The sequence below is a fragment of the Colias croceus genome, chromosome 2, assembly GCF_905220415.1.
Source record: "Colias croceus chromosome 2, ilColCroc2.1".
In the NCBI taxonomy this organism is placed as follows: Eukaryota; Metazoa; Arthropoda; class Insecta; order Lepidoptera; family Pieridae; genus Colias; species Colias croceus.
The window spans coordinates 6736720-6761714 of NC_059538.1; the positions used below are offsets into that span (position 1 = coordinate 6736720).

The following is a 24995-nucleotide window of genomic DNA, read 5'->3' on the forward strand; positions in this document are numbered from 1 at the left end:
GTGTGATTCGACGTATTTCTGTAAAGTTGCATATAGTAAATTATTTTTTTGAAAAATAAGGTCATAAAGAATTTTCACTTCTTACGTGTGTACACTAGTACACAGCACTAGTACACACTACACACACACATTGTGACATTTTTTATAATATAAATTATCACTGAATACGAAACATTCAAGTATTCAACTGAATGTCGTTATATATACTTTTATTTTATGAATAAATTATGTTTATTCACTGTTTATTATATAAAAATTAAATGAAAATTAAAAAGTCAAATTAATGTAATTCAAAATTGAAAATCGGTAAAATGAACTCTACGTCTACACAGCCATCTGCCAATATGAAAAAGGAAAACAACGTCAAAAATGGCGGCCAAGTCAAAGAAGCGGTTGTGTAGGAATGAAAATAAATTATTAATACTAGAAAAATTGGAAATTAGGGATGTAATATGTTCGATTTGTCAGTCAATTCTTATTGAGCCTGTAACATTACCATGTTATCACGACTTTTGCCAACGTTGTTTTAATGGTAGCATTGAAAATAATGCTTTGTGTTGTCCACTTTGTCGCTTACGAATTGGTTCCTGGGTCCGAACAGCTACAAAACAAAAAAGTTTGGTGAATAGTAAATTGTGGAACTTCATCCAAAACAAATTCCCCGAAGAAGTCGACAAAAAAGTAAAGGGAGAGGATATCCAAGGCCTGTCCCCAGGTAAAAAAAAGGAACCTCAATGATATCTTTATTAAAATATTATCCACTAGCTGCTCTCCGCGGTTTCACCTGCGTGGCTCCGCTCCTGTTGGTCTTAGCGTGATGATATATAGCCTATAGCCTGCCTCGATGAATGGGCTAACTAACACTGAAATAATTTTTCAAATCGAACCAGTAGTTCCTGAGATTAGCGCGTTCAAACAAACTCTTCAGCTTTATAATATTAGTATAGAAATATATTATATAGAAATAATATAGAAATTACTAATAGCCAAATAAAACTTGGTTTTTACTTTAAACTTATCTTACTTTTCAGAAATCAAATTGCCACGCTTAAGCAAGCCTGGAGAAATAAGATCTGAGTATGAAGCAGAATTGCAACGTTTACGTGCCGAGAGGTTAAAACTTGAACAGAAACAAATACAAGAGACAGTAGTATTAATAAAGTAAGCCATGGCATTGTTTGTCAAAATTATAATATTTTATTCATATATATTATTCATTAAAATAGAAATAATAGCTAATTATTCAGCCATGCGAAGTTGTTTATAATAAATAATTTTAAATATGCCCAGCAGATATCTCCCATAATGCTTTTACAATACAAATAAATGTACAACTTAGTCACAAATAGCATTGCACCTTTGATTACTAATTTCCAAAATACAACTTACTCTCAATTATTGTTGTTAGTAATCCTATCCTTCCTACTAATATTATGAGGATGGATGTATGTGTATGTATGTTACTTTCACGCAAATACAGTGTAAACTCCATATAATGTCACTTGATTCAACAATAAACTCACTACTAAAGCATCAAAATAAATTGACTTTGGTTGGTTTAGCTTGTATTCCATTTTGAGTGACTTAACAAAAATATTTTGGTTTAAATTACCTTCTCCTTTTTTTGAAGTCAGGTAAACAATGTTCTGCATTGCGTTCCGCCATATCTATACCAGCCCTATGGTTATCAACAAATTTAAAAAAGGAGGAAGTTCTCAATTTACTTTCTTTTCCTTAGTAATTTTGATTTTGTGAATTCATTTTGACAATTCTTTTTTTATTTGAAATTTGGTATGTGCTATGTGGTCTCCTTTAAATTTCGTTTAGTTCTAAGAATTTGCAGTGGGTTTATAGATTTTTGTAAAAAAATAATAATTGTGTAATAATGGTCTTTATGTTTTAAGGAAACTTAAAGAAGAAGAGGAAGAAGCTCATAAAAAGTATTTAGAAAGTCTCAAACATGATGAAATGCTAGCAAAAAAATTACAAGAGCAACAGCAGCACTGTGAACAGCAAAATGTAACACAATCTAAAACTATAAAAAAGAAAATTACTAAAGTTTCAACTAATAGATCCAGACTGAAATCTTTGACTATTGATAGTTATTTATCTAAACTAAAGACACCTTCAACGAAGTAAGCAATATTTTTCTTTTAATGAATATTTAAGACATTTTACATTTCATTTAAGCAGAAGGGTTAAACATTTAAAACTTGTTAGCATTAAGATATAATGATTACGAAGTAAATCAATTCAATTTATTTTTGTCATGTAGCGTCTTTCCAATCTATACATAGCCAGAACGCAACCATAGGAAACTGCTTGTGTATATATTGTAATGCTATTTTTAAGTCTGTGATTACAATATATACACGAATTTTGCGTACTGATCGCGTATACTTTGTAATGCGGAAGCTTGCGTTTACGTTCCAAACTACACGATCAGTACACAAAATATTTCTAAATATACTACTACATCACTTACACTTTAACGAAATAATAAATATATAGGTAATCAAAGACTTGTATAGATCTATCTACTTTTATTCTTCTTGATTAATTATTATTGATTCAATAGTGTGAAATGTGGAATATAAAATAATATTATTAGTCACACATTTTAGAAAGTTGCAGCACGAATTTTGACGCGATTTTAATTTTTATCGCTCGATAATGATGCCCCGAAACATTCATTACCGGCTTTTCATGCGGAAACATGTAATTACAGAGAAATCTTTATTTTAATTTTTGAGGTTATTTTCAAAATTGTTTGAGTTACGATGCACCACTTACCTTATTTGCAATCAGGAAAGGTTGCAGGCCTACGATACAAGCTGTCTTAGTGTAGGCCTGCAGGTCATATATAACAGTTTACAGGTGACATTATAAAATGTTTGTGTAATACTTTATTGCACGGATAAATTTTAACCAAGGATTGAAAAATCGGCCCTTAAGATAATGATTTCTATGTATTTAATTTTTATTTATGGTGAATGGTTATGGATTATGATTATGATGATACAGATTTATAATAATTTGCCTCATGTTTTCAGTAGTTCAATAATAACTGATGATACAAGTACTGACGAATCAGTATTAAAAGAACCATCAGCAAAATCATCAAACAAGACTTCAACTGAAGTTCACAAATCCACTAATGATTGCTTAGAAAAAAGACCTAAAGATGTTTGGAATAAAGAAAATGGAAAAAATTGCACAATAAAGGTAAATAAAACTAATATTTTTTTTTTACATTCAGACATTTTTATTATTGTAGGAGAGCCCATGGGAGATCGTCCTTCACAAATCTGATAACCAGATGAGACATATTTTTTATTAACAAATATGCCTATAATTGCTTGCCTATCGAAAAGTGGTCATGGCTATTTTTAATTAAATTACCTTTTATCGACTTTTTTTCATCACCTTCATACTTTTGATAACCCAATGAAATTTATTTTAAACCCTCGTCTGTCGGAACACAGATCTGTGCCAAAAATTTTGTACCCGTAGTCTGTCGGGGCACAGATCTGTGCCAAATCACCGCCGGTTGGAAATTGGCTCATTGTAACGCAAATATAGTTCAAATCTGCATAAACGACTATTTAGATGATAGCTTATGAATTACTGAATATTTAAAGTCCATCCAATAATAATTTGACCGATAAATATTCGAAATATAACAGTAATTATGTCATACTTTAGTCGAGTAACTTTTAACTTTTAAAGTTTTACAAAATGTAAAATTTTGCGGAAAGTTGAAAAACGGTAATTATTTATTGGTCTTTTAATTATTATTGACTATATAACCTAATGTTTATGTGCCGAAATAATGAAAATTACCAACAATTATACCATAAATAATGGTTTCAAATATGTATCTATCACTTAACTGTACGTTGCTTAGTTTTTGACCCCTGGTAAATCATATTTTTTTTTTACATATTGTATTTGTTCTTTACATCATTTTACGAGAAATTTTATGAAGATTTTAATGATATAATTCAAAATTTGATACTGTGTTCCATTTTAGAGATATTTCGTTTTCAAATCAAAACCGACAATAATTTCCCCGTAAAATCCGCATACAGGATGTTCACAAATTCAACGTCACTTTTTTTTAGATTTCGTCTTCAATTAAATTTTTCATTTTCATACAAAATAAAATGTACATGATAATATGTTTTGTTTATATTGAAAGGTATCGTTTTTGTGGTATTTATAATTGTCCTCAGGTTAAAAACGATATACATAATCAACTACAAATATTATAGTCCGTAACCTGCTTACGAAAAAATTCCAGAGACACATTTTCTTTCTTAATTCTTTTAGTTTTAGTATATTATGGTTAAAAGTGTATATATGCTGGAAAAATAGTAAAAAAACCTACAAACAACAATGAACAAGGGAACAATGGTTTTCACTATGACCTATATATAGGACAAAGTGATACTATGTAATTTGTGTAGGACAAACTCAAAAAGAAATTTAACACTTTAATTGTACATATTCTTACCTTCATACAAATACAACATATTATTATTTATTGGGGAACCTTAAGTTTCAGAAAAAATAAAAAGCCGGCCAAGTGCGAGTCGGACTCGCGCACCGAGGGCTTCGTACAAAGTTATTTTTTTTATTATGCTGTAGGTATCTTTTAAATTGTAAATCTGAGTTTTAAATGTGAATATCAAGTTAATACACGTAGGCGTTCATATTAGTTGAAAGTTGAAATTATTAAGTACTTTTTTTTTGTAAATGGCAATTAAAAAATCATGTTCTTTGCAATTATTCTTATATCTGTTTTTATAAAACATTGCTTTTTACCAAATTTAAAGATTTTATGTACTTGGGAAGTACCCTGTCGGTTTTCATTGCCTTGCAAATGTCAAAATTTGCTAAAAATTGCAGTATTAACGGCTGCATCCCAAAGGGTTTGGTTTTTAAGGGTCCAGAACCCTAATAAGATTACGTCTGTCCATCCCATCTGCCCATCTGTCTGTCTGTCTGTCTGTCAAGACCCATTTTATAAGGAGCGCGTAATGTGACATTTAACTGAAATTTATATTGATTACTTGAGTCGATTGAAGCTGCGAAAAAATCAAACTTATAAACCAACGCAATCAAAAGATACAGCCGTTTATGCTGCAAATTTTCGCAAATTTCGACATTAGCAAGGGAATCGACACCTACAGGGTACTTCCCGTGTACGTAGAGTTTTGAAATTGGGGTAAAATAAGCTCTTATAGCGCAGATTGAGGAATAATTTCGAAAATCATAAAATTTTATAGTTACAACATAATAAAAAATTGGTTTGTTCGGAGCCCTCGGTGTGCGAGTTTTTTATTCTTATGTACTATATGTAGTACATTCGTAGGCAGAACGTTATAGATGTAGATCGCTGTCTGAAGACGATTATTTTTTTTGCATTCATGACTTTAAATAGCCTTGGAACATTACAGATTTAATAAAACGAATTAAATGCATCATTTGCAGTACGCCTGAAAATATAAATCTATCCTCTCATTTTGTAAATGACTAGCGATAACAATTATTGTATTTTTGGTGTCAAAACTGCTTCTATTACCCAGAAGAAGAATGCAATTTTTTTATTTGAAGATATCACATTGCTGTCTACTTGATGTAGTTTTCTACATAATCAATAATTACTTATTTGTTAGGTAACCCTAAATAAACTTCCACCTTGATATTTTAATTTTCATTTGAAGATAAAAATATCTAAGTAACTATTTGATAGGATTACCTTTTTCCGATTCGTAAGCATTTGAGTATCAATAAAAGAGAATTCAAATGGAACAACGATCCTTGTGGCAATGGAAGACAAGACACTCCAAGGCTTACTTTAACAATAGGACGTAACAGTATTTGAAATCAAGAAAATATAACTCTGTATACTTTGTCAAATGAACAGATAATAATACTTACACGATCAGTGTCTGGGAATTTGCAGCTTTTAATTCCTGATACCAGGATTCTTCATGAAATTCTACACATTACGTTTTATTTTATTCCAATCAAAATATTTTTAAGTTCCATGGCGTTTGTGTACTACGGACTTAGTAGTTAGGACTAAACTACTGAACCGATTTTAATACAATTTTACCGATTAGTTTATATTTTAATTGCAATATGCTTGGAAATACTGCATGTATTGAAGTAAAATAAAAACTAGATTGGATAGCTTTCATCACTTTCCTGATCAAATTCAAGTGGAACCTCGTGGTAATAAATCGTCGTCTCAAGGCGGTCGTTGTGTTCGATATATTACAAGAAATAATGAACAAGTTCGTTCTGTTCGACGTTATTTGTGCTAAGTTGCAAATATTCCTATTAATTGGCCAATGTTGGCGTCAACATCACACATTACAACCACATGAGTGTATAAATAGTACAGACACAAAGCTTCATAACAATTTTTTAAAGTGCTATCAGTTAAATAAAATTTATTTAAGTACTTACCTATTATTTCAATCCGTTAGATGATTGATATTTTTTTAAGTATGTATCTCTGTACTATATATAAGTATAACATAGATGTATGATATCATTTATATGTAATTGTTTATTTATTCTGAATCTTTAAGTTTATTGATTTTTATCCTTTACATAAGCTGTATTTTATAAAAAAATGTTTCTAACTCAAATTTCCGTAAATTTTTGATTTATAAATTAAATGTAACGGTTTATAATTAAGTTATGGTATATTTAAATGTAGATTTGACATTTGTACAGCTTAGACATTTTTCTGAATGGATACAGTGCCTTTCGATTTGTAGTTGGACAAAATTTCATATTATACGATTACTAGCTTCCGCCCGCGACTCCGTCCGCACGGAAAAAATTAAGATTTTTTTCTACGTATTTTTCCGGGATAAAAAGTATCCTATTTTACGCCCAGGATAATAAGGTATAATTATACCAAGTTTCATCGAAACCGAAACCTTAGTTTTCACGTGATGCCTTCACATACAGACAGACAGACAGACAATAATTTTTTTAATCACATATTTGGGCTTGGTATCGATCCAGTAACACCCCCTGCTATTAATATTTTCAATATTTTCAATGTACAGAATTGACCCTTCTACAGATTTATTATATGTATTGATAATAATTAAGAGCATGAAAGAAAAAAAAGCATTTCTTCATAATGCTATTGTTACCACAAAAAATATTTTCTTAAATGCAAATTTTAAGAGAAAATAAATTAGACATGTGGAGACGTTATACATACAGACGTTAGAACAAAGCCCACTATAAGAATAACGTCATTTAGGAATAAGACGATTTTTAAACATTAATAAAAACCTAAATATTTCCAAAAAGTAAAAATTACTGTTAGTTTTTATCTAGTTTTGATTAAAATAAAAATAAAAACAAGTAGCAAAAAATTTTGAAATGTTGTCATTTTGGAGCACCCTGTAAAGTCTGTATTTGTATGAACATGATTGGAGATCGCGCCCGCTTATGCTCATGCGTAAACGATGATATTCATAATCAACTTTCTCGAATTTTTATTAAATAAACCTATGTTTTTGTTATATTCACTCAAAAGATTGCCTATTCTAGTATGAAAATACAAAAATAAAAATCTAAAATACCTTGATATTATTTTTTTATGAGTATTTTTCTTTACAATGTAACATTTATTCAAAATGTGTGGGTAAAAATGCTTCTAATAAGTAAAATAAGCATGCCAGGGAGTAAGTAAGGTAACTAATATAAAGTTTGGTTATCTAGTTAGCATCAAAATTTACAAGAGTCTCACAGGTTAAAGTTTATATCACAAATTTTAATATCGAAAAAAATCGGCAAATCAGCGCCGAAAGCTCGAATTTGCCCGACAGACAGCACCTTTTTGAGGCGGCGCGCCGCGACAGCTGAGGGGTTAATCATAGTTTTTGATAGGTACACAGAATATGCCTAGGTATGCTTGCCTACTCATTTCACCTGGCAAGCAGGTGTAAACAGGTAAGTCCAAATAGGTGACTCCATCGATTGAGTGATGATATAACTTATCGAAAGTTTTCTCAAATTTTAGATTATTTTATTTAAAAATCAGTCATATATACTTGCCTGCGAAAAATCGTACTTAAAGTACTGTAAAAAAATAGCCATGACCACTTTTCGATAGGCAAGCAATTATAGGCATATTTGTTTATAAAAATATTTAATAAAAAATATGTCTCATCTGGTTATCAGATCGGTAAAGGACGATCTCCCACGGGCTCTTAGACCATTAGTAAAATATTAAATATAATATTGAGTTTTGAAGTAGATATGAATTTCAGAAGAGTACAATACTGATAAATGTTTGAATTTTTACATTCAAACACTCAAAATTATTTTAAAACACAATGTTATACAAACTCATTAAATATATTAAAATTGTTTTTTTTTTTGCAAACAAATTCAGTGCAGGCCTCCTAACTAAAATAAACTAAGCTTTTTTTCCTTCAATTCATATTAGTTTTTTCATGGACCTTCTTTTAGAGAAATAAAATTGTTTCTGGTTATTCTGACACATAATATGTAAGTTGATTAATCCAAGGTTTTACAACATTTGTCATGTTCCTGCTCAAACTTTTTTTAATCGAATATTCGTAGCCTCCTACATTGAGACTTTTCTACTGTAGAGCTGGGACGACGAACTTTTGCATATCAATGTGCCATTAAATAGTTTTAGCACCTACTTCACACTATTTTTACGTAGTATATACTGTATAGTGTGAGACCCATTTGTAAAAAAGTCTTCAAATAACGATTTTCGTGGGACTCACCTCCGTCATACGGACGACTGATATCTACTTAATCGGCATGTTTTTCTGAACACAAAAAGAGCCACCTTCCAGGCATTTTATTGACAGAATGCAAACGTAGCAAGAGCCACGCTTCCTGAAACCATAGACTCTAGCTGAAAGGTCGAGGACAAGAAACTGTTGCCAATTACTTCATCAGTAAAGTCAATTTATTGAAGTGATAATATTATCATGTCAATGTATAGCTGGTTGCCGTTTATCTCGTTGTGTATGTAGTGACATGAAACAAAAGTGCTTGGAAGGGATATGCCACGTCGGATACAAATGTTTATTGTAGAAGTTGTAGAAGATATTGATCATAATAATGACGATGATAATTAGATAAAAAACATTTTTTATTAATTTTTAGCCTTCTGTTGAGTTTACTAAAAACCATTATTATTAATATCCAAATAAAGTGCGCTGTCCTATGCTATTTATTATGCTGATCAACTAAGAAAAAACACTGAAAATACTATCTATGTAATACGTTTCTGCTCACATAAATATCAGGAATTTTTTTTTTAATTAAAATTGCACGTACTATTTATTCAGAAGTTGTATTATTTTACACAGCTTTCCGCCAGCGGCTTCGCCCGCATAGTCAAATAAACACCCGCATAGTTCCCGTTTCCGTAGGTTTTCCGGGATAAAACCTACCCTATGACCTTCCTCATATCTGTTCCAAATTTGAAGTAAATCTATACAGTACTTTTTTTAGTTTAGCCTGGACATACAGAAAGACAAACAGACAAAAATTCTAAAAACTGTAATTTTGGCTTCGGTATCTATTGTAGATCACACCCCAAGTATTCTTTTAAATAAATATTCAATTTACAGTTTTAACTTTCCTACGATTTTATTATAATTTCAAGATGATTCATACCAACAAAGGGCTAATTCGGCGCTACCGACGCTCAATTAATAGGCTGTAGTTCCGTTGTTTATTGCTCGATTGTCATTATTGAAGGTTCATTAGAAAGGTGATAAAAGTAGCTATATGTTTTTTAATAAGCTAAATTCTCATAATTCTAACGGTTACCGAGATTTTTACATAAAAAAAAAAATTATTTCATAAAATGTTGATCTATGAAAATATTTCACTTGGTACTAGTTTTACATTAATGAATCATAGGAATCAAATAATCTTTTTATTTAATTATCTTTCAATTGAGACCCTTTTTAAGTAAATCGGTCCAGTAGTTATCTAGATATACCGCACAATAGAATGGCCCGACGGCCACCTTTGCTACGTCATAGCTCCCCCCTCCATACCCCTAGAAAGTGATTACCGCACTTTTTGTGTTCATAAAAACATGCCGATGAAGTAGATATCAGTAGTCCGTATGAAGGAGGTGAGTCCCACGGAAATGAATTTTATTTCAATTGGGGACTGTACTAGTATAATGAATTTTGTGATGAGTGTTGCTGCCAAAATTTTGTGGGGCATGCTTTTGGTATGTACAGAAGTTGTAACCTTTTCATTTAATAAATCATTTATTTTAGAAAGATGACTATACAAATAAAGAAAAATGCAATGAAAAGCATCCAGTTAAAACTAAAAATGGCTTACAGTCCCTACTTGTATCACTACCCCTACCTGCTACAGGAATTCTCCAGCACAAGTCCAATGTTTTAGAAAATAGGAATTTAGAAACTGATAGTGTTGACTCAATGCAACAAGAATTATGTTATTTTAAACCTATTGAAGGCACAACACCAACTAGGTGAGTAATCATTAAAAATTTGATGTCATCCAGTAGTTGAAATTCGGCAATGAAATTAAATGTTCGTAGAATGGGATACAAAGTTTTTATTTGAATGTATGGATATATGTAGATAGTATATTTTGTAATGAATATGTCACCGCAAAATTGTAAAAACCGTTACGGAGCAGGCCGTTATGTGAGGCCATCAGCTTAGAAATGCTAAGATAAGTGATATATTAGTATAAGGTATAGATTGCGAATTCATGCAGCTTAGTAAAAATAAAGAACCTAACCAAACCCTATCAATCTGTTCGACCAATTGCGCGCGAATTGCGTTTCATCGAATGCCCAATTTTCGATAGATTATTATCCGCCGAAAAATAATGAGTTATTTCTGTGGGTTATTTATTGTGAGCAATTTGTTACGGATCACAAATTTTATAAAAATTACAATCTCGCTGTATAGATTATATTCTATCGGTGTTTACAATTTTGCAGTCACATAAATTTACTTTAAAAGTACAATGATTGTTATGATTCTAAGATTGGGGCGGCATTCAAGAAAGCTAATTAAATTGATCCATTTTTAGCTTCATGACCAATCGAGGCCTGCCTCTACGCGTTCCCACCCTACGAGTAGATAAAGATATAAAAATACCTACAAAACACAGCCCACCAAGCAGGGATCAGTACATAGAAAGTCTCTGTCACCTGAGAAAATTTTCGTTGGAAAATAAATTGCCTTCTGCATTTGTAATTGCTCTCAGTATATTGCAGGCAAAAAAGGTATGTTTTGTGTTTGTTATAGGAAATTTTCCTAAGCAATTCTTTTTTTTATAATTTTATTAAATCTCCATACAATATAACCATTGTATTATTATATATTTCATTTTTAGTATTTTCTTAATGATCTTCAATAATTTATAATTTTTCTAATTACCTACAGATACCTAACATTTGTTTAAATATATATATATACTCAAAAAAATTAAAAATGATAGATACATATGCATATAATTTATTGCAATAGTCTACTCATTGAGTATGGTCTACAATAATTTCAAAGCCAGTACTAAAAACTGTAATATTTACTTTATCAATATATCACAGTATGTGTCGTTTTGTTCTTTCATAGGTTTCAGAGAAAAATTCTTGTACCATGAGGTCAAAGCTAAAACGCTCAGCACCTGTAAGTCTGACTGCAGTTCAGTCATTATCATTTAAAAGAGAAAGGAATGCTTCTACAAGAAACAATCATGATGATATTAACAAGCTCACTGATAATACCGAGACATTTCTAAGACGTACTAGGTCCATGGGTAGTATTTCTAAAGTTGATAATGAAACAACACCGAAAAAAAAAATGAATGAACGTAAAGTGTCTTCAGAGAGAAAAGCGAGACTAAGAAGCGGAAGCAAGAAGTATTCAAAGAAAGACACCTGTAGCCCTCCAATTCGTGCTGAATCAATAAATAACAATAAGGTAAGTCTAGCTGTAAAGAATTTATCTAGTCCTTTGGAGGATTGTGATGTTAAACATATTTTACAAGAGCAGCTAAGAATCGAAAAACTAATACAACAAGAGAAGCGAGATTATGAGTTAGCGTGCAAAATGGATGCGGAGTGGAACGGGAGACGTCAGCCTCGGCGTGCAGCTACAAAACGACAAGTCACATTAAACTATGCTCTTCGGCCGGCAAAGAAGGTTAAAGTTTAGTTAGTTCCTCATAAAAGTAACCTCCAAAATTTGATCAATTGAAAGTGATAAATATTTTTAAATCCAGAGTGGATTCCATCATACATTCCATACTTTTCATATTTGCCCCGTTTGAATGCTCTGTTAACTAATAAAATAGATCATACTGCAAATTGTAAATGAATATTTGAAAAATTATTGTTTAATTTTAATAGATCGGAATTGCTGGAACAGTGAAACAATAAAAGCTTCAAAACGTCTTCCCAATTGGATATAATATTGTTGTTATATCCAATGATTGGATATAATATAGTATTGTACATATTTATTCCATGCTCTGTATTTATTTTTTGACATAAAATGTTGAGTTTTATGCATTAACCACATTTTATAATTATTAAACCTCAGACGTTAATTATGATATTAGAGCGATAACAAAATAGTTCCTTCTTAGATCTGTTAGGTGTATTTTTTGATCTAGGAGTTCCTTACACAACTACAAAACCTGTGATGAAATTATTTTACGTAATATAGCATATATAAAAACGAAATTTATACTTGCTTATTATATTCCACCGATAAAAGACTTTTTGTTAACTTTGTTTTAATTATGTATGTATATTTATAATGAAAATAACCTAGACATTAAATTAACAGTCATTAATAGATAGGGTTTCAACAAACAATATTCTCACCGACTAAACATTAAGAATTTATGTTAATGTAAAGATATAAGTTTTATCAATGTAACACAATATTTTTGTGTATATTGTATCTATCCAATACGAAGTGTGAAATGCTTGTAAATTTATATAAATAGGTAGGTATGTCATAATTTTGATCAAACAAAATTTGTAGTTGAAAAGGGTATACACAATAATTGTAAAATTGTATTAATTATTTAATCAATGTAATATGATATTAATATGATGTAACTTAAAAAAAGAGTTGAGTATACGATCCTCTTTTCAAGTACGATATTTTAATCTTTCATTAGTAGGTACTTAACCAAATATTATATTGACGTGATAAAATGATTAAAGGCTAAAGATACAATCTTTCAAAAATATGTATTAAACTTATTATAAAATTTGTCCATACTTATGTTATTGTTAAAATAGAATGAGGAAGGATCTCATTTCTTAGAGATTTTGAGAGGTGTAAATATGGAGTGTAGATTTATAATTATTGTTTACTAAGAATTAATCACAGCTTGAATGCTGTCAAATCTCAGCATTAGAATGATCTCCTTGAAAATCTGGTCAATTATCTTTTTAATATGTTTTGAACATAATTTCTTAGTTTATGCACTGTACCTGCGTAATGTTTTGGTACGTAGTTCAAGCTGAAAGGATCGAAGTGAGGGTGTAACTGCAATGTATGAAAGATTTGTGGCCATTATAATATTTTTATAAATGCTTGCTGTGATATACCATAAGTGGTGATAAAAAATTAGTCCCTACGTAATTAGTCTGATCATTTGTTTTATAACTTCAATATCCGTGGCCGAACTTTAGTTGTGATTTTCATACTCTAAAACATTGATATGTAAATAAACGATTTATTAAAAAAATATTTTTTATTCATCTTCATAGTTAAGTCGAAATCTTTAAATTCACAAACATACTTGTTTGTTGTACCTTTCTACTATACTTTATTATTATTTTTCTATTTCAACGGCTTCATCAATAAAACCTATCCTTTGTCCTTTCTCAGGGTTTAAGCTATCTCTGTTCCAAATTTTAAGTATAGGTAATCATGCAATATTTTTAAGTTTAGCCCGGACGTATATACAGACAAAAATTCTAATAACTATATTTTTTGGATTCGATATTGATTATAGATATCACGCCCTAATTATTCTTATAAAAAATAATCAACGTACAGTTTTAACTTTCCTAAAATGATAAAATATGATCTATTACTATATACTTACGGTTGCTTTTTCCTTATAAGTGAAACCTACCCACAAACGGTCCGAGCGAGAGGTCCCAAAAAGGAAATGGTCCTTGTCTAACGTTTAGACAACTCATATGATTGAATACATATTATATCATTGATGTTTGTAGAAATGGTAATTATGGCAGGCATGTGTATCTCCGCGTATAGGTATTAAAAATATACCTACAGGCGTGGGCCAATCTGCAAGGGCTAATCTGGCCAAAGCTGCCCCACGCGAAAATAGACACGCGCGCGTGCTATTTGTTCGACCACGTTCGACTTTCTCGATAATTACAAGATGGACACAAAACGAAAAAAAAGCAAGAAGATACTGTGCAGTATTTAATTGTTTAAATACGGATCGTGATCGAAATTTAACTTTTTTTGGCTACTAAGGGCCCTTATGTAATAAAATTACTAGTGAGGTAACAATGATACAATTTTTATGTTTCGTCTGAAACAAAAATAATCTTGAGTTTAAGGGTCAACTCACACCAAAAGAGCGGCGAAGCGCGGCAAAGCGGAGTTAGTTATTTCAGTGACTGCACTGAAATAACTAAAGCTTTTGGTTTTAGCAGATTTTAGAGGTTTTAGCAATTGTATAGTATATAAATCTCAATTTCAATTTAATAAACGTGAATACCGCTAAAGAAATTGTTTTTTATTCTCACCCCTGGTTGCCCTCATTACTTATTTATTATTTACTCAACTTACAAGGCAACTTATGGAGTGAGAGTATGTTTACAAAAATATTACTAACGCCACAAAAAGAGTGTTGTCACGAAAACGACGCTTTTCTTGGTGTTAGTAATATTTTTGTAAATATACTTTCGCTCCATATCTGGTGCTAAATGTCGATATGCGTACTGCATAGCTATATATATAAATACCCCTTTAAAGCATTAGTTATCCTACAAAGTTGCAGATGGCAGCACGTTCCATACATGCACTTATTACCACAGAGTAGCCACTCTATCTCAGTTATACATCCTTCCTCTATGCTTTGCACCAGTCACCAACTCACAAATTATGTATGGGTAAAAAATAGGTAACTATTTAAGACTTCGAAATCCGAAATCCTCGAGCTTGTAAGAGATAAGGCTACGATAAAAATTGTATTATTCAGCTATGAATGATGATGATAATAAAATTGCTGGTTAGATAGAACATGTTTATAGTAATAATATAATTTTCAGATTTTTATTTCGCTTCAGCAGCCATTGTTCTTCCTCCAAGCTGCGTGGGCCGTACATCGTATCTAAAATTAAATATTAATCAGATTATCTTTGTCTGTTTTATATAATTATTAATTATTACAGTAACAGTTATAACATAAGATTAATGTTAGTAACCTTTTTCCAGTTCCCTCGAAAAAGCATACATATTCTATATCATAAATAATAAATTGTCTGTTACAAAGACAAATAATACTTGGAAACAGCAAGCAGGAGCTGAGCGAATGTGCCGAGGCAGCAACCGGCAAGTGCCAGAAGAAACTTAAGGGCTTTTCCCACTCAAACAGAAATAAACTACGTAGAGTATACAACAACCTGCTTGCATGTTAATTGTGTATTGTCAAATTTCAGCTGAAAAAAAAATATTATTAATTCTTTTTCTTTCAGTGATTAAAAACTTTTGATTAATATTTGCAGTCAAAATCCGCTTTGACCAGCAATGAGTATTGACTGTAACATAATAACTATTTTTGGTCAAACAAGCCTATCTGAGAAATAGTGAGAAAAAAAAATTAAATATTTACCTTGCACATTTTCATAATAATATGTCAGCTGTAAGATTATTTTAACAAGGGATTTCCACTGTATGTATAATCCGAATATGTGCCTGAAAATAAATTATTTTAAATAATATTCAAATAAAAAAATTGAGTCACACTAACTTTGTTTACATAATTGCTTCATAAATATACACACATTGTACTTTTACATGCATCATCGTTTTTCTATGTTTAAGGGTTTTTATGTTTAAATACCCACATAATTAAAATCTTGAATTCACTGTTACAGGTCAAGTTCGTTTAATTATAGAAAGTTTATCACTCACAAGAATTGATCCTCAAAAGAAACATGTGATTAAATTATTATGTTCATTATAAAGATTGACAATCAATTCATACTAGTATAAACATTCAGTATCATACCAAGACAACACACTCACCACATCAAATTAGCTGCTTAAATTTTGTACCATTTTGATCTTCATGATGATTGCATATCACACATCCAAACACCAAGGCATCTTCTCCATGTTCTACCGTTCTTTTCTAGACTACACTCACACTCAAGTATTCCTTCATAAATAGTCCAGAATAAATAAGCCTTTCCAAAAGAATTTTATAAATAGTCAAACATACTTCTCTGATGCAAAGATATGTTGCAGTCAAATAAGTAAAACATCCATCTCATAGTACACATCCTTTATTTTTCTCTCCCATCACACAACTTCACAATGTACGCACAATTTTGGGTCAAACTTACCACTACATACTACAAAATTCCTTACTTTAAAATATTTTTTTTACCACAAAGTGATAATAATTATATCACTAGAAATATAAATTCAAAGCTAACAAAAAATAATTTTAACTTATAAATAATGCCTTTGCTTCAGCTAAAGTAGTCATGAGATTTTACTAGTGATGTCTCACCTCACGTCTGGGGCTTATTGTTCCAGCCGCTGTTAGATCCAGAGGGACCTGAGCCATTACCTCCCCAACCTTGACCATTTGACCAATTGCCTTGGTTCCAGTTACCATTTTTGTTGCTATTCCAATTAGGATTGTTACCTTGGTTCCATGCTGGTGGGGGCCCATTTTGATTCCAGTTTGCATTGTTATTCCAATTTTTGCCTGTATTGCCACTTTGGGGTGGACCATTTTGTCCCCAATTATTAGGTCCTGAATTGTTAGGACCTCCTAAAAATCCTCCCCACCCTGCCTGATTCAGTGCAGCAGCAACAAGACTTATAGGTAGATTAAAATTTGCTGGTGGTCCACCACCATTTGGGTTGATTCCCAAGTTCTGCATGTTTAAAGAATCAATAGTGCTACCTCCACCAGTGTTGCTTGATCCACTGCTGGGTCTTCCTTCCCAATTGCTAGAGCCATAAGAGTCATCTTTCCAATTTGGATTATTTTTGCTTTTAATTTTTGGTGCAGCACTTGAGACTGAAACTGAGGCACCTTTAATAACGTGATCCTCTCCACACAAACTTTGTGCTACTTCAGGATCCAAGAATGTTACAAAGCCAAATGCTCTAAATGGACGCGGAACAAATACATCAGTAACTTCACCAAATTTTGAAAAATATTCTCTAAGATCATCAGCTGTCATATCTTCAGTACATCTGCCAACAAATACTTTACAAGGCATTTGTGGAACCACTCCTTCTTTCGAATTAGGTATACGCACATCAACCCATCTTCCATCAATATTGTGTCTCTGAGCCAATGCTCTCATTTGTGAGGCGTAAGTTGCAAATCTAATAAAACCAAAACCTTTGAACGCTCCGTTTTTATCTTTCTTCAATTGAACCATTACAACTTCTCCAAACTGTTCAAAATATTGTTTAATAGATTCTTCAGTAGATTTCCAAGGTAATCCGAGACATATTAAGTCAGAACATATGAGTTTTTTTTCTAAACGCTTAGTTTTAGCCGCAGAATTTTCGGGGGACACGTCTTCCATCTTTCGTTTATTTTCTTTGGGAAATACACAAATATATAGATGCTTTCCCCATCCTGCTTCTGAAGGTGGATGAAGCTTTCCTTCGCTGAGCCGAATTCCGCGAATGCATTTGCTTTCATGATGGCGATATTTCAGCCCGCAAGCGCCTGGAAATTGAGCGACTAATGTGGATAATAACAAAGTCCCGTTTAACTCGCACGGTATTTCAACGGCGTTGGAGTCATCCTCGTCTTCACTGACTTTAATGTATTCAAACAAATCCTCATTATAATTACTATTCTTGCTACTCATGGTTGTAATAGAGTAAATGTTAAATTGATAATGTATTAAATTGACTGTAAAGCCTTCTTGATTACGCTGATTAATTAAGAGCAAACAGGAGACAGCACAGGAGTTCTTTCAACAAAATGGCAATTGTTCAAATCACAATTGACATTTGACAATTGCGTAAATGCGTACAGCGTACCTAGGTCAATGAATAAGGAATCACATGGAAGTGACATACCTACAAAAAAAGTGTGGCCGGCGCCATATTGCTTGTAACAAAACATGGCGGTGTTTAGTGCCGAGAATATATCGATAAACATTATTATGTTTATCGATATAAAAATAATATTAATATATTTTTTTTGAAGTTATACTTCTTTTGGCGCGTAACTTGTAACGCGTGTACATAAACACACACTCTTTTTTATTTATTTTAACTTTATTGTACAAAACATAGAAGTAAAATTACAAATGGAAAAAATGACAATGCCAATTAATAAAATTAAGTATGACGATGGCTGCTCGTGACGGTAACACCTATACAGGGTTACTTGTAAAACACCAGCAACCTCGCCGGACAAGATAGCTAACCCTGTATAATTTGATAAATCCAGTTCAATTTTGACTTCGATATAAGGATTACGGTAGACTTACAATTTGGTAATTTCAGTTTTGAGGAATGTAATTTAGTGAAACAACATAATATATACTAATATAGGTATATAATAGTATTTTATTACGATGAACAACACAATATACAGTAATTGTATTTATTTATTTATAAATAATAGACAAAAAAAACAATAATATATAATAATAGAGAAAATTATAGAGCTAAACTATTTTGTGTAGCCTGGAATGCACTCAGATACACTCTGTTCATTTTTGAGTTCGGGATTTGAGGCTCAACTGGTACCTGGAAATGAAATGTCACAGTTTACATTAACTAGCATTGTTCACTTTACATTTAAACTAAAATGCAATACATTTTAATTAAAAGGGCAATGCTGATGGTTTGAAATTAATATCAACATTAGGGCTTACAATAGCGGAACTTGAATTTATATTTTTGGTTTTATGGCATTGAAATGCTTTATAAATATAAATTTATAAAGAATAGAAAAATAACTTAAAACACCCCATGTATTTAAAGTAAATTGCACTTTCCCTCAGTCAATAACATTTCAACAACCAAATATCACCCAAGTTTGTACTCAAAAAAATCATATAAAACCATCTCAGTTTGTTCACAGGCCTCCTTCAAAATAGGAGAAACGTTAGATTATAAATGACAGCCCTAAATCTAAATAAAAAGACCAAAAGTAAATTGGAAGACATCACGTGTCTACAGATAAAAACCTCACCCTGTGTGAATGCAGCGGCAGACATACTGGTATAGCATCATCGTGCAGACTAATCACATCCATTGTTCTATTGAAAGCAATTTCGGGGAAATGTAGGGAACATACTATGATATTATATCCTTTACATTTGGCTTGATATTTTCATTTTCAATTGCTTCTAACCATTCTCCTTTTCTATTTTCACTTCTTGGTAACCTTCAAAAAATGAATTTTTAGGTTATTATAATTTTAGTCCTGACCTGACTTATTTATAAATACATTTTTAAAGTACCTACTATAAAAGCGATTAATCTTACTTAAGTTAAAATTCATATTAGGTAAATTTAAGTGTTTTATTTTTCCTTCTGCTGCTCTTGGCAAAATTAATTTGTTATTTTGGAAGTGTATTCACCAAAGCAACTATTCTTAAGATTAATGACACAGCCTTGGGAGACGCACGTCTTCATCGAACATTTTGCTGATGTCGATATTATAAGTCATCACTAGCACCCAAATTCATTATTTTACTAGAACGAAAATATACAAAATAAAGCTATATTTGGTAACAATTTTACACTGAACATAGTCTGTGAATACTCCTCAATTCAATATACATGAAAATAAGTAAATCAGCAAAGTAATAACTAATATTTCAGTCAAAACGTATACATACCGGTGCAAAGACAAACTTTTCTAGTTTTCATTCTTTCCGGAGCCACATCCCACAATACTGCGCTTTGGTATTATGCCACTATTTGTCCTTGACCACTCTATATGTTTTAGACACAAATGTTTGTCACAATCACAAAAATATTCAATATTTTTCAATGTTTACTACGGAGCAATGACAGAGCATGTACATCATAATAACGAGAACATAAAATGGCGCCCGGCCACAGTAGGTATTTGAGCTAACTTCAAATGTCAAACGGTATAGAATTAGAACTGACTGACGTATAGTCATATATTTTCACTTAGCAGAATATTCATTAGTTAGAAAGAGACAGTATTCGTTTTATTATTTCGGTATCGAAATGCATGATATTTGTATAATCAGTTGTTTGTATAGAACATTATGCCCTGTCCATAGGATTCCTTAGTCATTGACCTAGGTACCTATCTAGCTGTCACCGCCAGTTTATCAAATGCACAGATTAAAAATATGTTACAAGAGAAGCCGCCATGTAAGAGGTCCCGCGGCGAAGGTAAAAGGGCTGATAGACGTACGAACTTTAAAGTCGCGGTTCTACACATAGGCCTGCGCATTCGCCAGCGCGCTGGCGGTGCGCTTGCAAACGCGCTTGTGAGTAATCCACACATTGGAAGGTCGTTCAGTATGGTTTGGTTCGAGCCAATGTGCGGACGGATTCAAAATGGATGTAACAAACAAAGAAATAAACACACTTTCACATTTATAATATTAAAATAATATTAAAGTAGGATGCTCTTTGTGAAGTAAAACATTGTGAGGAAAACGGCATGTCCAAGAACCTTATTTATTTGGCACTTTTAATACATACAACATTTTTATTTTTATGGTACTTATTTTTTGGGTTCCACAGGCAGTTTTAACTCTGATAGAGCTCAATAAATTTAAATGTTTCCTCGTTACTCATATTGTTCGCCATTTTGTCAAGTTAGGTGTTAATTCGCCGCAAGAAAAAAACGTGCACTCCTGATCGCTGCTACAGTCAAACTGATCGCGCGGCCAATGTGTGGATGGTGCGCCAAGCTTGCGACAAGTGTCCTTTGATGTTTCCGACACCGCGCGGCAAGCTCGCAAGCGCGCTGGCCAACGTTCAAATACCTACCACCAGCGCGCGAACGCTCGTTCTACACATTGGACAAGTGCATGTGCCAACGCGCTTACCAACGCGTTGGCCTATGTGTAGTGCCGGCATTAAAGTTCGCGTACTTACTCGGCTCGATGTCGGTGACACACGTAGAGCTTGGTCAGTAGCTTCTCGCGTGTCACCGATATCGAATGTCTCTATGTCATCAACATAGGGAATTTTATGTTATTCAGGAATTAAATATAGACATTTTTAATTTAATAACCAGCACTTATTTTTAAGTAAATAGCATTCTATCAAAATAAATGTTCAAAAATTGAAGGATATTTTCTTTTTTACTATTATATTTTGAGGGTACTTTACAAAAAAAGAGCGTGTGCGCCGAGCTCACGCGTCAGGAGTGAAACTTCCTTGGCGTGATTCAAAGATACCTTCGCCAATATTCAATTATATTATATTCATTCATATTATTTATATTAAATTATTTTCATAAAATAAAACTAAAAGAGAAAACGAAATCAGAAAAAGTGGGTGAAAAACTGGTTTAAAAAAGAGAGCGTTTATCCCACGTAACTTTGGTGAAGGAGCTACGATGTAGAAGGAAGACTTGCGTAATAATTTAAAGATGCCTGAGCCATTATATGATGAACTTTTGCACTTAGTAACACCTATTATATCTAGACAGGCTAGGCTAGCGGCTCGCGGCTCGCGGCTCGCGGCGGTGACAGACGTGCGAGCGAAGGCGGGCTACGAGTGAACCGTCCTTCCTCTATGGAGTGAACTAAAGTCAGAGCAAGTCTACCTTAAAGTCTACTAACTAGACTGTGCAGTGTACAGCGTGGCGCAAAAAACGGTCTGAGAGCGTTTTTGTTTCCAAATTGTCTCTTTCTAATTAGGTGACCATGGCTTACCAAAATAAGGAAAACTTACTTGAAAAGCGAGCGAGTAAATGTCCATATTATAATGTTATATTGATGATGCGCTATTTAATTTAGGGCCGATTTTTCAATGCCCAGATAAACAGCTAGATAGACTTTATTCTTCAGTTAACAAAATATTCAATTTTTCAATAGACGAATAGGACTTATCTATCGAATAACAACGTTATTTGAGGAATAAATCTATCTGCTGCTCCAACGGCCAGATAGCGTGCTATTCGACGATTAGACGTTTGAGTTGACAACTGACGCGTCAAATTTGGGATATTTTCGTATGTAATAACATAGAGCGTAGAATTTTTACAATAAAGCCTCTTTCTATAAAATAATTATCAATTAAAATCATATTGAAATTGATGTTTTTGATAGTACCTACTGATGATCATGCCATTGAAAATTTGCCGGACGCTGCCTTTATGTCGTTTCCATCGTAAAATATATAAATTTTAACACAAATTTAATCAAAACTCTTTACTCGAATCAAAACAATAATCAACAATCATAGAACACAAGATAAACTTAAAATGCACTCCTGACGTGAGTCATAATGACGGTTGTTGACATATTGCAAGTTGACTCTATCCCGCTCTAACCTGACTAATTTAATATGTTTGTTTCGCCACTCCAAGAGCAGAGCTGCCAATATGGAAATATTTGGTCAGATAGTTATTCATCAAATAAATCACGATTGAAAAATAGGCGAGCCGTTATGAGTTAGATAAGCAATTGAATAAATCTATTCGAGGGGTAGTTATTAGACTGTTTATCTGGGCATTGAAAAATCGGCCCTTAATGTATGCAAACATAAACTAAAACATAGTGTTTATAGAATATGTTACCGTAAAAGTGTTAACACCGTATAATTTTCATATATAGCTGAATAATACAGTTTTTATTGTAATGTAGCCTTATAATCTCTTATTTAAGACTTAAAAGCGACCCTAAGGGTTTCGCTTTTAAGTCTTAAATTAAAAAAAAATACCGATACATAATTCGTGAGATAGTGATAAGTGCAAAGTCAATCAAAATTCATGATCACCCTAATTACCATTTCTACAAGTTTATAGTATTACTTCATACTAGATTTCCGCCCGCGGCTTCGCCCGCGTTTTCAAAGGAAAACCCGCATAGTTCCCGTTCCTGTTGAATTTCCGGGTTAAAACCAATCCTATGTGTTAATCCAAGTTACCCTCTATATGTGTGCTAAATTTCATTGTAATCAGTTCAGTGGTATTTGCGTGAAAGAGTAACAAACATCCATACATACAAACTTTCGCCTTTATAATAGAGCCTGTCTAAAAAGTCAGTTTACATGGGTAATTTAAGTAGAAATTTAAAAACTTTATACTGGTAACCCTGCAGGTGCGGTCAAAATTGTAAATTATAACCTAGCTTTTTTCAATTTTATTTAGATTTTCCTGTTTAATATTCGTATAAAATGCCAAAACCTTTGAGCAGTAGTGCGAGGGAGATAATTTACAAGGTTATTAAGTTTTGTCAGCGTAAAAAAGCATAACAAAGAGATTTGGTGAACAAAAACAAAGTTACAGAAAGAGTATCCGCCATGACCGGTATGTAACACTAGTTGATACTTGTATTTATTTAATTTTTTTTCTTGTAATTTATATGTAATTAAGTACTAAAATGTGCAAAGGTGTGATCGTTTGTTTATTTGTTTCCTTACACAGAATATGATTTTTCAGGTGTTTCAAGAGTGACTTTGGCTCGTATTAAAAAAGAAGCTAGCGTAAATAACGGAGTATGGCGCACGCCTGGAAAAGGTCGTGGTTCAAAAAATGGACGCCCTTTGAAAATCAATTAAGCCCTTTGAAATTGAATTGAATTTATCAAAGTCATCCAACTTTGATAAATTCAATTCAATTTCTAATTGCATTGACTCTGCTTTGTTTTGTTTATGCAAGTCAAAGTTAATAAATGTATGTACATTATGCTCTGAGGTGTTTTTTTATTTGTTGACTTTTCCTGTAATCCTGTACCTACCTCAAATATTTTTTTAATCACTTATCATTTTTAATATTTTTATCAAATTTTAATATAAATATTTTTATTCTAATGTATCTAGATTGTACGTATAAACTATACATTATTTGCAGTGTTGCTAGGTTGAGTTTTAAAATTACCCTTTAAGTTTAGTAGATTATAGTAATAGGATTATATTATAACTATTAACAGCTATCGTTATCTGTGAATTGTGATTTACGATTTACCGTTGAGAGGTCTCTCGCTCGGACCGTTTTTGGTAAGCTTAAAGATCATATTTTATCAAAACAAGTATTTTTTCTCGTCTCTGGGCCGGAGCCGAAACTATCAAATCCATAATCTTGACGATATCCAACGTCGAGCAGGTCGAATTGTCGATGACCGTAGGCTTTATCCCACCTTTATCCTCTATCAGAGCGAAAAGACGTTGCGTCTCTTGTATTCTGTATAGATTCTACTATGGGGAGTGCTCTGAGGAATTGTTCCACTTACTACCAGCCGCACAGTTCCACCACCGGACCACACAATGTAAAAATCTGTTCCATCCGCACCATCTGGTTGGCGAAAATATGATAAATATAATCAAAATGATCTTAATCGATAGGTCTACGTTAGGTCTGTATAGGTGAATGTACCCACATTATCTGTTTTAATGTAACTTGCCCACAGTTTAAGTTGCGACGCGATTGTCCGCAGGGGTTTATTTTAGATCTCTTCTTGTTTTTGGAATATTATATCAATGATCTAGTTACTTTGTTATTTGCTGGATATGTGTGAAATAGTT

At 32.3% G+C, this 24995-nt stretch overlaps 2 protein-coding genes and 2 long non-coding RNA genes across 7 annotated transcripts; 2 read left to right on the top strand and 2 right to left on the bottom strand.

The window, feature by feature from the left end:
• The first annotated feature begins 369 nt into the window (after positions 1–369).
• LOC123705678 lies at positions 370–14819 on the top strand. Of its 3 annotated transcripts, XM_045654633.1 has the most exons (8): positions 370–715; positions 1032–1161; positions 1905–2135; positions 3054–3225; positions 10326–10546; positions 11119–11314; positions 11664–12011; positions 12084–14819. In XM_045654633.1, the coding sequence occupies exons 1-8, from the start codon at positions 370–372 to the stop codon at positions 12243–12245; spliced, it is 1806 nt and encodes a 601-aa protein (XP_045510589.1). In that variant the 3' UTR covers positions 12246–14819. The 3 variants fall into 3 exon arrangements, with proteins under 3 accessions (XP_045510589.1, XP_045510587.1, XP_045510588.1); XM_045654631.1 differs by having other exon boundaries at positions 11664–14819; XM_045654632.1 differs by having other exon boundaries at positions 3057–3225; positions 11664–14819.
• A 503-nt stretch (positions 14820–15322) lies between these two features.
• LOC123705687 (TAR DNA-binding protein 43-like) lies at positions 15323–18312 on the bottom strand. Of its 2 annotated transcripts, XM_045654649.1 has the most exons (4): positions 16831–18312; positions 15925–16007; positions 15518–15751; positions 15323–15423 (listed from the first exon to the last, which is right to left on the bottom strand). In XM_045654649.1, the coding sequence occupies exon 1, from the start codon at positions 18158–18160 to the stop codon at positions 16832–16834; it is 1329 nt and encodes a 442-aa protein (XP_045510605.1). In that variant the 5' UTR covers positions 18161–18312; the 3' UTR covers positions 15323–15423; positions 15518–15751; positions 15925–16007; position 16831. The 2 variants fall into 2 exon arrangements, with proteins under 2 accessions (XP_045510605.1, XP_045510606.1); XM_045654650.1 differs by lacking the exon at positions 15518–15751.
• A 580-nt stretch (positions 18313–18892) lies between these two features.
• On the bottom strand, positions 18893–20194 carry LOC123703276. Its single transcript, XR_006752967.1, has 3 exons — positions 20153–20194; positions 19501–19695; positions 18893–19052 (listed from the first exon to the last, which is right to left on the bottom strand). It is a non-coding gene; the product is annotated as an uncharacterized LOC123703276 (long non-coding RNA).
• Positions 20195–23568: 3374 nt separating this feature from the next.
• LOC123704423 lies at positions 23569–24159 on the top strand. The gene is made up of 2 exons (XR_006753123.1): positions 23569–23781; positions 23914–24159. It is a non-coding gene; the product is annotated as an uncharacterized LOC123704423 (long non-coding RNA).
• Positions 24160–24995: the final 836 nt, after the last annotated feature.